Below are 14,350 nucleotides of genomic sequence, written 5' to 3'. Positions count from 1 at the left end.
AGCACGTCGATTAAAAGCAGCATGTGCAGGGTTCAGAATACTAGATCAAAATTACATAAAACAAGGGCCATAATAAATGCTCACTCAGATTACGTAAATCAAGGTCCATGCTTCACACTCTTTGGGAGAAAAAAAAATATAATCCTTACTACAAAGTCATTGTGGATCTCATCAAACAAAAGAAAAAAGAAATTAAAAATTAAAAATAAAAAAACAAAAAAGTCATTGTGGATCTCAACGAGTACGCCATTCAAATCCACCAATGACCTGTTATATATATTGAATCTTCTTATGTTAGAAATAAGTGATGGCATTAGTTAATATTAAACACAATTTATTTTATTGTTTTCAATTGTTGCTATAAATAGATGTGATTGGTACCTAATAAAAATGATATAAGTATTGAGCCAAAGCAAAAATAATATTCTTTCAATGACAACTTCCTGATTTAATGTGCTGTTTGTTTCAATATTATGCTTTATATGAAGATAATTTTTTGTATTTTGCTATATTGTGTAGGATAAAAAGAAATTGTTCAAATGAAAACTATCTTTTAATTTTCCTTATTTAGCTTGACATGAGATAGAGTTGTTAAAGTTGTTTTAACAACTCTATCTTATGCAAAGTTAAATAAAGAAAGTTTAGATAGTTTTCCAATTTATTTTAAGGTATCTACCAAATATAAAAAAATGAGATAATATTTTTAGAAAATATTTTTTGGAAAGTGATTTATTTTCCAAAAAAAATGTTAAAGTTGAAACAAAAAATAATACTCCCTACTAAGTGATAAATATAAATTTTTTGTCTCACTGTTTGTATTATACTTTATATTCAATCGATTATAGTATTGATTTTATTTTTCCAATTTTAACTCTGGTTATTTTATAAGGAAAGTCAAATGAGTATATGGCAAGTAGTAATTAGCGGATCATAAAATAAAACACAAAGAATGGATAGAAGATTAGTATTCACTAAGACCACACTTGATACATTGAATGAAAATTACATTAAAAATAGTCATATTTATAAGTTGTTACGTATGGAAAGCTTAGTTGTATAGCTATTATTTAAAAAGAATAGTTATTCATTTTAAAAAAAAAGTTGTAATAACTTGGTTGTAATTGCTATTTTTCAAATTGAGAAATATTTACTCATTTTTAAAATAGTTGTAATAGCTATTTATTAGTGCATTTAATTGGTTTTAAAATTAATATATTTCCAAAAATATAAATTTTCCTTATATATCATCTTTTACTATATCATCTTTTACTAATTTTTCAAACTTATGAATATTAATAGTTATTCCATTATAATATTTTTTATTTACAGAGATTAAAAATGTGAGGAGGCCCCATGTTGTCTAATTGTCTAATTGTCTGTAGAAGTCATGTAGTAGATAAGCGCATAAAGTCAAGAAGACAAAGCGATGCGGATTTGAGCTGAACAAAATGGAATGCCACCTAATTATTCAAACTTATGCATATAAAGTCTTCATAAGAGACAACTTTTGATACCAGTAAAGCCAATCAAAGCATCTTTCTTCGCCCATATTTTCTGCTTAACTTCAGGATAAATCAAGAATTTTTCAATCTCTCTTTAGAATTGACAAGCTCTCTCTTCTACTAGGCTCAGTTTCCCAGAAAATCAGAATCAAAAAGCACAAAAAAGCTATCTCTATTCTCTTCTATTACTAGTAGTAAAAGAACCACACTACCACATAGAGCAAAGAAACTTTTCTTGATTATGGGGGTACCACATCTGTTTCAGTCTCAAAGATCTCCAACTTCAAAACGTGCAGCCCAAAACAAAGCCTCAATTTTAATCATTAATGGGTTTGTCTATTTTTGTGGTGCATCCTTGCTTCTTTCTCTGGTTTGGTCCCTATTGTCCATGATAGTCCCTAACCTTAGTCTTGAAACCATCATATCCAAAACAAGGTTCACATACTCTCAGGGCCTTAACCAGTGCTATGACCCTCCTGATACTACTTTCTATGATGACCCTAATCTCAGCTACAACATGGAGACACCCATGAAAGACTGGGACAAGAAAAGAAAAGAGTGGCTAAGGCATCACCCCTCGTTCAATGCTGGTGCACACAGGAGAATCCTGATGTTGACTGGATCACAACCGTCCCCATGTAAAAACCCGGTTGGAGATCATTTGCTTTTGAGGCTGTTCAAGAACAAAGTTGATTACTGCAGACTTCATGGCTATGACATCTTATACAACAACCTTTTGCTTCATCCTAAAATGAATAGCTTTTGGGCTAAGTACCCGGTCATCAAAGCTGCCATGATGGCTCACCCGGAGGCTGAGTGGATCTGGTGGATTGACTCGGATGCAGTGTTCACTGACATGGAGTTCACGGTCCCATTAGAAAAGTACAAAAACCACAACCTGATTGTGGATGGTTGGGAGCGTGAGATCTATGAGAAGAAAAGCTGGACAGGTCTCAATGCTGGGGTGTTTTTGATCAGGAATTGCCAATGGTCCATGGACTTCATGCATGTATGGACCAGCATGGGCCCACAGAGCCCTGATTTTTATAAGTGGGGCCAGGTCCAGAAATCAATCTTAAAAGACAAGATGTTTCCTGGGTCAGATGATCAAGCAGCATTGATATATCTTATTCTGAAACAGAATGAAAAATGGGCAGACAAGATATACCTGGAGAATGAGTATGCTCTGAGTGCATACTGGTTGGCAATAGTGGATGAGCTAGACAATTTGACCAGCAGGTACATGAAGATGGAGAGACGGGTGCACAGGTTGAGGCGGCAGCATGCCGAGGTGGTGAGTGAGTGCCATGGTGCACTGACAGAGCAGTATCTTAATGATGCAGGCCATAATAATAGTACCTTGAGAAGGCCGTTTGTTACTCACTTCACCGGGTGCCAACCATGCAGTGGAGAACACAATCCCATGTATAAAGGAGATGCTTGTGTGAAAGGAATGCAGAAGGCTTTGAATTTCGCAGATAATCAAGTGCTTCGTAGATTTGGTGTCGTGCACCCGGACCTTCTGAATTCATTTGTGACTCCCCTGGAGCTTCATCTCCCAGCTTGAATGAACAAGATGGATATTTGCACTTTATATTGTTTCGTTTTCCTAGGATGTTTGTAATAATGTCAACCACATTACAGGGCAACATTGTAACATAATTTGTGGCCCATGTTTTTATAGCAGCAAGCAGTATAAGTCACAAAAGCTGTATTGGCATTAGCCTAGCTAGCCAGTTGTAGCAACTACAATTCACACCCAATCAATCAAGAGAGAACATCACTGAACTGTGGTGAAAAGATCTTCGCATACAATTTTTTTTTTTAATTTTTTATTTATAGGTAAATATTTCATTGATTAATTGCGAAGGGAGTAGTCCATGTACACAAGATGTATGCAAAAGGTACACCAACGTTAAGTACTAAAAATACAACTATCAAGCATCTCAAGAATATTGGCAAGAGAAAAGAGACCAGAAGCATTCACCCACTTAATAAAAGATTTGGGGAATGAAAGCTTTCACATCAAGAACAGAGAGAAAAGAGACCAGTAGCATTTTGGGGAATGAAAGCTTCACATCAAGAACAGATTTTTCACAACCCTCAAAACTTTGGGCATTTCTCTCTCCAAAGTGCTGCTATACATTATACTATCAGCCACTGTATATTCATATTACTCATCTATTTTGGTGCCTAAAGCACTGCTGTACACTCATCTTGAATTTGACGCATGTATAACCTTTTTAACTTCAAAAGCTATCCATTTATACAATGTCTAGGGTCCATTTGAAACATTCCAATCCTTTGCGGATTTTCGGCTGCAGTTGAGATGGAGTCCACTTCTATTAGTTAGCCCAGCTGTTTATGTGCAAGAAAGGGATCTTTGTTATTACCTGCCCACAAAATGTTTATATCAAACACTGCAACTTCTGAAAATAAACAAATACTTTATCATGCCGAAAAGTAAGGTAGGAGTGCCTAAAAAAATTATGCCATCCATTTTGATTCAATATATTTCAATCCATAGCTTTTGAAGTTGGAGATTGTCTACCTGAACAGCGAAAAAAATTTATTCCAATGGTCCAAGGCATATTGCATAAGACAAAAAACATGAGACAGATTTACTAAAATGAAAACTTGCTTTCGTGCGTGCGCACATGCATTTGTGTGTGTGTAGAGTTAAAGAGAGGGACACTCACATAGTAGTGCATCAAAACTGCAAAAGGAGTCTAATCTCAGGTTACAAAATGAATTTTAAAAGCCATGAAGTATGCTTTATGAAACTTAACAAAATCAATAGGCATACAGAACTTAGAATCTCCGTGACCCTATGATTCTACAAGATTTGTTCTTTTCTTGTTTCTGGTATAGAAATTTAAATTCCTGAACCATAAATCTGGCTTTAAGTTAAAGATTGGTGTGAATGTTCACATGCATGCATTTATATATATATATATGTCTCTATGTATACAATTTATCCCCAACAACTATAATGTATCTGAAATACCTAAAGAACCCAGAACATTATAAGAAAAAAATTAACAGAATTAAATCTAATACTAAAATAATTCTATAGAAAAACTAGTATAGTTCTAGAAAATGTAGCAAAGTTGTTAAAAACAGATAACATATGGATGAGAACTATTGCGGGACAAGAAGAAATATTTTCTTAAAAAAATTTAATGCTTGATAATTTGATTCATACAAATATTGAAAGAGCTATATTAGTCTAATTGGGTTCTTCTATTGAAAAGTCAACAGAATTGTTGATTGATGTAGAATTTACATAGTCCAAAACACCAACGATTTCAAGCAAATAGCCGAATAGAAATGTTAGTTCCTTCTAGTTACGGTTTTATATTAGCATGTTAATAAAACAATAACTAGAAGTAACTCTATCAAGAAATAAAAGACAAGGTAACTTCTTGGAACCAAAAGGGGCGCAAGTAGTCTAACAGTCCTGTTTATTATGGTATTTTTCCTCCCTTTTTTTAGTTTTTGATAAATGACATAACTTTATTAATGAATAAAGAGATCCAAGTACATGGGGATTTTGCCTACCTTTATTTACTCGTTATAAAGCATGTATGGTCATGGAAGTAAGAGGAATTATAGGTCTTGCAGCAAAGAAAAAGGAGAGGAGACAAACCAGCCTCCCATTCCATGGTACAAATGAGCAACGTATTGAATAGCTTCATATGAATCCTATCCTTAGTTTAATCTAGACAATCATAAGGAAAGTAAAAAAAACATGCCTTCTCATTCATATCTTGAGTAATATTTTCAACAGTGATGGTGAAGATTCGTCGTGAGGAAGTGCCAGTTTGGAGGACATTGCTCAAGTTATAACAAAAAAATCATAGTTTTTTTTCTAAGAAATCTCACTGAAGAAGTAAAATTGAAAAAACTACTCAACTGATTTAGAGATTGAGAGCTTCAATCTGATGGCAGATGATGAAAACAAATCTGATGTGGTGATTGAGATTTTTTATCTGATTCCAGAAATTCTCTTCCATCTTTTTCAAGTTCAACAGGGCGATCTGCATGGCTAAACATAGAAAAGGGAGAGAATAAATTTCTCTGTAACTGTAACCCAGTTAGGATTTTGTTGAAGAAGTACTGAGAAGAAAGAGAGAAACCAAGATCAAACAGGTAATGTGATGCAGGACAAGCCAGAACAATTCAACACAAAATTAAAAGACAGAAAAATAAAGGAAATAAAGGATAGACCTAGGATTCAGAACCTTGGCTTGATTGGAGTTAACACCAAGCGAATATAAAACCACTTGGAGTTAGAACCTAGGATGGGCTGGAGTTAGCACTAGACCATGGAGACAATTTCAACATAAATATTTTATACATCAAAATAGTCTCTCTTTGATAGAAGTATGATACTCCACTCATATAGGAACACTAAAACCTAATTCTAACTGGCGTAGGAAAATCCTAATTGCCTTTTTACAAAAATACCCTAGACTTATAATAAAAATAGTAATTAACCTAATTAATAGAAGGGCCTAAAATATAAATAAAATTGATGTCCAAAAAGAAATAAAACTAAAATTAATATAGTTCTTTTCTGAATTTCCAGTAGACTTTCCCGCATCAAAATGGCTAAATGGGATGAACAGTTCCTGCCCCAGTACAATAAATAATTTCATAGTGTTTAAAGATAACAAAAATTAGGAGTGTGTGTATTCAGGTACTGTATGATCAACAGTTTCCAGCAAGGCGCCAAAAAAAGAAAAAGAAAAAAAGGAAGACAAACACCATTGAATGCCAACATGCCCTAAAAAATCAAAACAGAATAATGTATCTTATTTTTCTAAAACCAGAGAAATCCACAACTTTCTCAAATCCGGAAGTTTTTCTCAACATTTTCTTCTCAGATACATAAATTGTAGACAAGAATAAACTTGAAGAACTTGATTCCCACATTCTTGAATTAAAAAGATGTGTCAACCACAACTATTAAAAAAAAAAAAACAACTACTTTGCACATCAAAATGCATACCCCGGAGCAAACTCTACAAAAGTTAAAGAAGGAAGTCTCATATATTCTGCACTGGCTTGCTTTATTGCACCCCAGAGTTGCAGATTATGCCCTCCAAAGGTAGGAGGTGGAGGAATGGGGAAATTTTCAGTAATGGCTTTTTTGATAGATAATTAATAAATGAGGATTACATAGTTATGGGATGAATCCTATAATTTATAATAGCTTTAGGTGGCAAAGAAATGAGGATTACATAATTAATAATTATGGGATGAATTCTACCAAGAAGAAAATGCAAATTTTTGAGAGGTTAAACCATTTATATATATAGAAGGCCTACACCAAAAAGGCCAAGCCTTATATTGACTAGAGGAACCTGCCTGTAATAATAATCAATAAAACAACATATATATATAATGCATACCTGACATCCCTTCACATTTTAGGTTCTCAATAGCATCAAATCAAACCACACTGTTGTCAACACTCCAATCCTCAAATTATCTCAAAGCAGACAAGATCACCTAGTGTTACTACCACCCTCTTGAGAAAGTCTTACAGAAGCAACACGAACCATGTCGACTAGCATATCATCCAATGCTTCAAGTTCACCAGAATCATGTAGTTGGCGATAAAAAGGAGCAGTGTAATTAGCTGCAACTTCAGCCAACTTCCACAGTGAAAAATCAGCAGCAATTTGGATTATTTTAATAGACAAGGGTCTGGCAGAATCAAGACAAGAAACAATGACATTTGAACAGTCTTCCTTAAGATCTTCCAAAAACCAGAACTCAGCAAGCCAACAAAGCTCTACATATGGTCGCAGCTTGCGCAACTTTTCTTCAGTTTCCATATAATCCCATAAACATCCAGAGGGAGGACTTGACAGCTCACTAGAATAGAACCAGTTCACTAATTTCACCAATGCTTCCCAACTAACAGGGGCCTTAATGGTTCCCAAATGGCTGCACACATAAAATATGTCTTGAGGGAAGGGACCAATGATAGGAACAAAGATAGAAAAGGAATAACAAAACTTAAGAAAGGAAAGAGAAGTATCTGCTGTCTCTTAGTGTTAAAAAATAAAAAAAAGAACAAGAAAAGTAAATAAAAAAGAAACAATCACATGTATTTATTCATTAAGGGATGTTCCAAAACACTACAACATCAAATCAAATACAAGAAAAACACAGTACCTGCTGCCCCCGCCTTCCCATCCCCACACCCTCAACATCAAAGGAAAGTAAAAAAGAAAAAGAAAAGTTACACATACTTAACATACTTGAAGTACCCTAACAAGATAATACCTGACACAAACTAATAATCCGCATCACAACCAGAATGTGAAAAATAACGTTAGTAAAAATCTGCAGATAAATTAACAGAATATGAACATCATTTATCCACAAAAAAAAAAAGAGTATGAACATCTATTCACCTCTCCTTCATTCCTGACTGAAACAAAGCCCGCATATAATCACAGCTTGAAGACAATATAACTTTGTGAACATGTATATGTGGCTCTGATAGAGAGCAAAAACTGCATGTCCAGCACATCAGTTCAGTTACTTTAGCTTCCAAGATGATGTCCCTGAAATTAGAATAAAGTTAATTAGAACCCCTACTTTTAAGAAAAATGAAATAGTCGCAATGGAAAAATTCAATTAAATATCTTATTAATCAACAAGATCCTACTAAATATTAATGATTCACTTCACTAGGATATGAAAGAAACTGCACATTATAAATGATTCAATATGGTAACTGAAACAACTGGTAGTCAATCACTAGAGCCAAAATATTCAGCCACATTCAGTTGTCCATCAGGCAGATGTTCCACAGTTGCATTGTCAATCCAGAGAGCTTTTTAATTGGAAAACAAGGGGGCAAAACAGTATATGTAGGCCACCTGAAGGTTGACCTCAACTAAACTCTGATGCAAGGAGCAGCAAAATCATTTATGATTTTAATTTTGAATTTGAAATTATTTTTGCTTTTATTCTTAATTTTGAATTAGGTTTTAATGTAGAGGATTTTATGGCATATAATTAGATATTTTTCATAATAGTGTAATCCCTAAACCCTATTAAACTAACACTCTTGTAATTGTGACGGACATTAGAATTTGAATAAGAATTATATGAGTTGAGAATGTGTTTGTCCCTCCCTTGGTGCTGATGTCAAACACACTTAGGTGCTGATTCTTAAGGTTTATCATTTTTCACTTTGTTCAATTTTCCCCTTTATCCCCCATTTGATATTTTCCGGCATCAAACTCCTTGTCAAATTCAGAATTAGTGCCAGGGTTACCCAGATAAAAAGAAATGCTGTTAAGAAGCAAAATCAAGATGTCCCCCAACAAAAGATCAGTGAGAAAATCATACGAGAACTGAAATCCAGCTGGACCAAGAGCCAGAGAAAGATCAGAGCTAGGGAAGGGAGTGCTCCACTTCGGATGTTTTCTACAAAGCAGTTGTAATAGATGCTGTAGATTACAACGTTTAGCAAGAGTTTTCAGCTTCTTCACAAGTTCCTCTCCTGCTTGTGCATATCCCAAGTAAACATATTCCAACAACTTCATCAGTGCATCATGATCAACATGAGCAGATAAACGAATTTCTTTTTGGAACTCTCCATGCACCTTCTCTGTAAAGTCTTTTATTGAAGAACCATCAAACGTTTTCTCATTAATAGGCAGTCCTTTAGGAGGCAGCAGAGCTGAACATCGAACTGCAAAGACAACACCATGGACACTCAAAGACTGTCCCTTCGTAAGAATGAGTTGCATATCTGCATATTCCTTCTCATTAAGTGCTTTCCCAATCCTTTTCCCCAGTTTACTTGGAAAGCCATACACTCCAAAGTAACTAAGGACATAAGCAGCATACCATCTGAGTCCAGGAGAAGATGTGTGAATGCAGATCTCCTGGAGTTTGCTAACTAGTTCAGTTTCAGTGTATGTCATCTCACCAGCATATATGTTGAGGTTATTTCTTATGGAACCAGAATTGTGCATCAACTCAGCTAGCCCCCACAAACTATAGAGCAAAGGAATGTCCCCACCTTCCCACTCTTCCGTACAAACCCAGCAACAAATCCTATCATGGAATGAATTTTGCAAATGAGGAGCAAAGCTCTGCCTTTTTATGTGGATGTCATTGTCTAAGCAGCATTTTACAAGGACCAATAGTGTCTCTATCCCTTTACTTTTGATAAGATGCCTCCGATATTGTGGCAGACCACAATAACAAGTCAAACCTATCAAGTTAATGACAAGTTTAAGTACTGGCATTCCAATGTTCCTCTGAGAGGCTGTATAATTTAGGGTACATAATATATGTATCAAATACTCCTTGCCATTTGGCTTTAATATTTCAGATAGTATAACTCTGGCGCTCAAGGCAATGTACTTGCTGGGAGAATAAATCATCATCAGAACTGCCCTTGACGCTGACTCACTTTTGAAAGTATCAACAACATCGTTTTGGTATACTTGACGCCATTTGGAAATAGCATCCACAAATGCCAAGCTATTAAGAAGCAAAAAGAACAGCAATCAGAAAAATTAATTAGCACCTAAAGTCGCAAACAATAGAGGTGAATAAACAAATGGTAAAACACCAGAAGTTAAACAATATCTTCATCCCAAAAGACAAGGAGAAAAGAAGGCATCGTAAATTAAGTAGAAAATCCAAACTGAGTAATATTAATGAATTTTAATGTGGGGAAATTACCATGTACATGTAATAAGGATGTCAAGATAGAGTTCATTTCTAAATATTTTGGGATTGAAATCTTCCCCACAGTGTGTTGCAAGCCATCCAAGAATATCCCAGACATATCCCCTCAAAACAAGAAGATAATTGTCACTGAGAATCTCCTGCGCTATGGAAATTTGCTGTTCCAATGACGCAAATTCTTGATATGAGTTCTTGTGAAAATCTTTTGAGAGAAGACCAAGAAGGACTCCGTCAATCCCTTGTTTCCAAAAATAAAAGTGATGTTCCCCTGCCCAACGAGTTATCAGAGCCAAAGAGCAGGCCTCCACTAAAAAAGAAACTTGATCGTCAGCAGCCTTTCCAGAAAGAGATCTCTGTTGGCTGATCCCACACATTATGGCTTTAACAAAAGGCTCACAACAAAAGCTCATTACTTTCAAACATGTTTCTTCATTTCTCTGACCAAAAAATGAAACAAAATAAGTGTACATCATAAAGATGTAAGTATCTCAATAGCATGTCTTGCAAGAAGAAAAAATTACAGATATTACCACTAAACATTGGGCAAGTCTAAATCCCTCCACCTGAACAGAATGAGGGTGTGATCTGTCCATGCATTGCACCATCATCTGCAATAGTGCTTCTCCATTTTCTATAAGATTCATGGCAGCACTACCACATAAAGCTGGTAAATAGAATATGAAAATTTCAAAACTTCAAATTTCAAAACTAATAAATGGAAAAGGATGAAATTTAAAATTACAAGTATCATTACCTAAAGCAGAATACAACTTCAAAACTGCAACTTTAATAGATGAATTTGGTGTTGTGTGTATAGACTCTAAAGCTTTCATCAATTTAACATCACTCCAAACAGGATACCTAGATGGAGGCCACCGCCTCAATATTGTACTCAAAAGTGAAGCCATCTCTTGGAAATATTCACTTAGTATTATTCCTCCAGAAAAATCATGTATGTTACTTACAATATGAGCAACAGTTTCTGTTTTCTTCAAAATCCCCCAAATTGCTTTCTCGCTTTTAGAACTCTGGTTTGACAAAATCAGGTTCAAAGCAGTAGCACATGATACAGCCACTTCTACTTGTTGTAAATATAACAAGGATGAGAGAGGATGAACAAGATCTAACAAATAAGGCTGCATTACTGAACTGGGTAAAACATTAACCAACTTTACTACCACTTTTGCTGCTATATTTAGTATGGCTACATTTTTAAAATGAAGAATCCATACCAATGCCCCAACCATATCGGCAACTGAATCCTGGAATTGGACCACAAAATATGAATGTAAATACTTTAAGAATAACTTAAATTATCTGGAATCAGGCATTTCCAGAAACCCCAAGCCCACCATATCAAATAAGAATAAATTTGTGGTGGCCTGGCTTTTGAGACCTTGATAAATGAGTCATATCATGTTCATATATATCATACTCCTTAATGACAACAACAACAACATGAGTGAGCAGTGAGACTTTCATTTTTACTATATTTAAATGAGTCATGTTGTGTTTATAGAAATCATATAAGTCTTTCTCGTTCTTTGTCTTCTTTTTTCTTCTATCTTCATTTTTTCTCTGTTGACTTTTTTTTTTTTGGAAACACACTATCAACCTTCCTAAAAAATGCCAAGATGTATTTTCTAGTTACAAATAAATTTGATATGTCCATATACCATATTTCCACATCCATTTTGTTTGTTGAATTATATTTTATTTTTATTTTTATATTTAAAGAAAAATATATTAAAATTTTAAAAAGAAGTGTCACCTGAGCATACAGGAAGTATACATCAGGGATTATAAATTTGTAATGCCAAACACACTGTTAGGGATAATTTTAAAACATTTACCATACTTTTTTTTTGTTGATAAATTAAAACATTTACCATACTAGATTCTTTACTAATAAAAAATAAATAAATAAAAGGATATAAGGACAGCATAAAGACTTCATACATGTATATGGAGCACCATTGAAGTAAATACAAGGTGTACATTTTCAACAGCTTCAAAATTGTGATAATGTGAGAGCTTAAGCTTTAGTTTACCATTATATAGTTATAGAATACAAAATACTAAAACAAGATTTCAAGACTCAAAATTATTCAAAAGGTAAAAACAATTACTATGAATTATCCATAAGCACAGAGATTCAAACAAAACACTGTGTTTACCATCAAATGTTTAAAAATGTGGATAAATGTGAATACCTTTACAAGTGGATGGTGTAGTGTATCTCCAGAAATAGAATCAAGAAATGCAGCAATTGAGCGAACCACATGTCTTTGCACCTCAATATCCATGCTCATCCATTTCCTCGTCTTGTCATCATAAGATCTGCCAATGCACAAAGAATTACAGAAGAAGAATGTCATTTAGAATTACATAGATATTTCGAACGGCGAAAAAAAAAAAATTTTTGCAAAACTGGAAATGAAAAAATCAACCAAACCTGAGATGGTAAAATGACCATCTCTAACCACGAAAGTCAAGCCTAGTATCATTAACTAACTGTTGAAGATTTCATATTTTAGCAATGTCAGTGAACAAAAGAGGGAAAATCAACACAGATATTTACATGATTTGGCACTGTGCCTACATCCACAGGAGTGAGCGGTGTAGTACCTCCAAACTCAACTCTGCTCCGCTCTGCCCATGAGGCATCTAGGCTAGAGACCATTGTTACTTCCACATTCAGAATCTTACCCATTATCTCTAACACAGACTATCAATTGGTGAACTACAATAGAAACATATCAGTAAACCCCACAACAAATACTTGTGCTATACTGCAACCTCATTTGTTGTCATATTCCTTTGGTGTCATACAGTTACAGACTCCTTGAAGCCTCTAAAGACTAACAACTTTGGAAATAACAGATACCCATCTGAGCTAATCACTCAATTTTTGCAACAAATTAATGAAATTCATGGAATTAAAAAAAAAAAAAGTCATAAAGATAAACAATGTAATTTCCATAAATTTCTTTCTTTTCTTTTTTTTTTCTTTTTCTTTTTTTACAATTCAAACAGTGTAACTTTGTTCAATTATTAATAGTTTCTTTTACATATCAGAATTCTTGAAGCTTTGAGAATAGGAAACAAACACAAAACAATACACACTGACCCATTTGCAAAAGAAAGCTCAAAATGGGTATTCTTAAAAAGGAAAGAAGAAAGCAAAAAAGAAAATTGAAGGGGGTTGAGCACCTGGTACCAAGATTGAGAGCATGGTAGAGACGCTGATGAAGAGTGTACATGTGACCACTGATACTGCGATTGTTCTCTGATGCCCCATGACCATGTTTAGACGATGATGATCTCATTTTTTTTTTTTTATTTTTACTTTTTGCTTTGTTTTTGTAATGGGTTTAAAGTTTCAAGAAAGAAGAACTGGGTTTTTTTCAAGAATTTGGTTATAAATGGGAGAGGGAGAGGGAGAGGAGAGGAGAGTGAGAGGGGAATATGAATTTTTGAGGGCAAATCATTTGTACTTGTCATGCCTCGTGTGGAAACCAATAAGGTATAAGGTATGAATAAGTTTGGGTAAATAACAAATTTCGTCATGGTTTTTAATGGACTATCCATTTTTTATTATATAAAAATGGACTATCCAATTGGTAGAATATGATTGTTGTAAAAAAAAAAAAAAAAAATAACAATCTCATTAAAAAGAAAAGTTCAATAGTTACAATGGGAATCACCATTAGAAAACCTTATCACACACACAAGCCTCTGTGCACGTACTAACACAAGTGCTTAGAAGCTCTTTTTTTTTTTCCTCCTAAACAAATAAATCAAAATCATATGCAACAATCAAATTATATAAGTAATAAAATGATAAAAAAAAGAGAGTACTAAATGAATTACCTCATAGGATATGAATAAGAGGTTATAGTTTTAAATTTCGTAAGAGAAATTGTAATTTTTTTTTATCTTTGAATTAAAATAAGTAGTTAGCTTATATATATATATATATATATATATATATATATATATATATATATATAGGATATGAATAAGAGGTTATAGTTTTAAATTTCGTAAGAGAAATTGTATTTTTTTTATCTTTGAATTAAAATAAGTAGTTAGCTTATATATATATATATATA

General features: G+C 33.9%; 2 protein-coding genes across 6 annotated transcripts; one reads left to right on the top strand and one right to left on the bottom strand.

The window, feature by feature from the left end:
• Positions 1–1,520: 1,520 nt before the first annotated feature.
• On the top strand, positions 1,521–3,314 carry LOC142615727 (galactomannan galactosyltransferase 1-like). The gene has a single exon (XM_075788519.1). It carries the CDS (start codon positions 1,744–1,746, stop codon positions 3,067–3,069), a length of 1,326 nt encoding a protein of 441 aa, XP_075644634.1. The 5' UTR covers positions 1,521–1,743; the 3' UTR covers positions 3,070–3,314.
• A 250-nt stretch (positions 3,315–3,564) lies between these two features.
• LOC142615725 (BTB/POZ domain-containing protein At1g04390) lies at positions 3,565–13,775 on the bottom strand. 5 transcript variants are annotated; one of them, XM_075788515.1, is made up of 10 exons: positions 13,449–13,775; positions 12,449–12,575; positions 10,990–11,497; positions 10,766–10,899; positions 10,230–10,672; positions 8,880–10,025; positions 7,934–8,086; positions 6,920–7,460; positions 5,419–5,550; positions 3,565–3,895 (listed from the first exon to the last, which is right to left on the bottom strand). In XM_075788515.1, exons 1-8 carry the CDS (start codon positions 13,562–13,564, stop codon positions 7,016–7,018), a joined length of 3,072 nt encoding a protein of 1,023 aa, XP_075644630.1. In that variant the 5' UTR covers positions 13,565–13,775; the 3' UTR covers positions 3,565–3,895; positions 5,419–5,550; positions 6,920–7,015. The 5 variants fall into 5 exon arrangements, with proteins under 5 accessions (XP_075644630.1, XP_075644629.1, XP_075644633.1 ...); XM_075788514.1 differs by having other exon boundaries at positions 5,419–5,542; XM_075788518.1 differs by having other exon boundaries at positions 5,419–5,542; positions 10,990–11,263.
• Positions 13,776–14,350: the final 575 nt, after the last annotated feature.

The sequence above is a fragment of the Castanea sativa genome, chromosome 11, assembly GCF_040712315.1.
Source record: "Castanea sativa cultivar Marrone di Chiusa Pesio chromosome 11, ASM4071231v1".
NCBI lineage: Eukaryota > Viridiplantae > Streptophyta > Magnoliopsida > Fagales > Fagaceae > Castanea > Castanea sativa.
The sequence above is the reverse complement of the archived record's forward strand: the minus strand, read 5'-3'. Positions and strand labels throughout refer to the sequence as shown.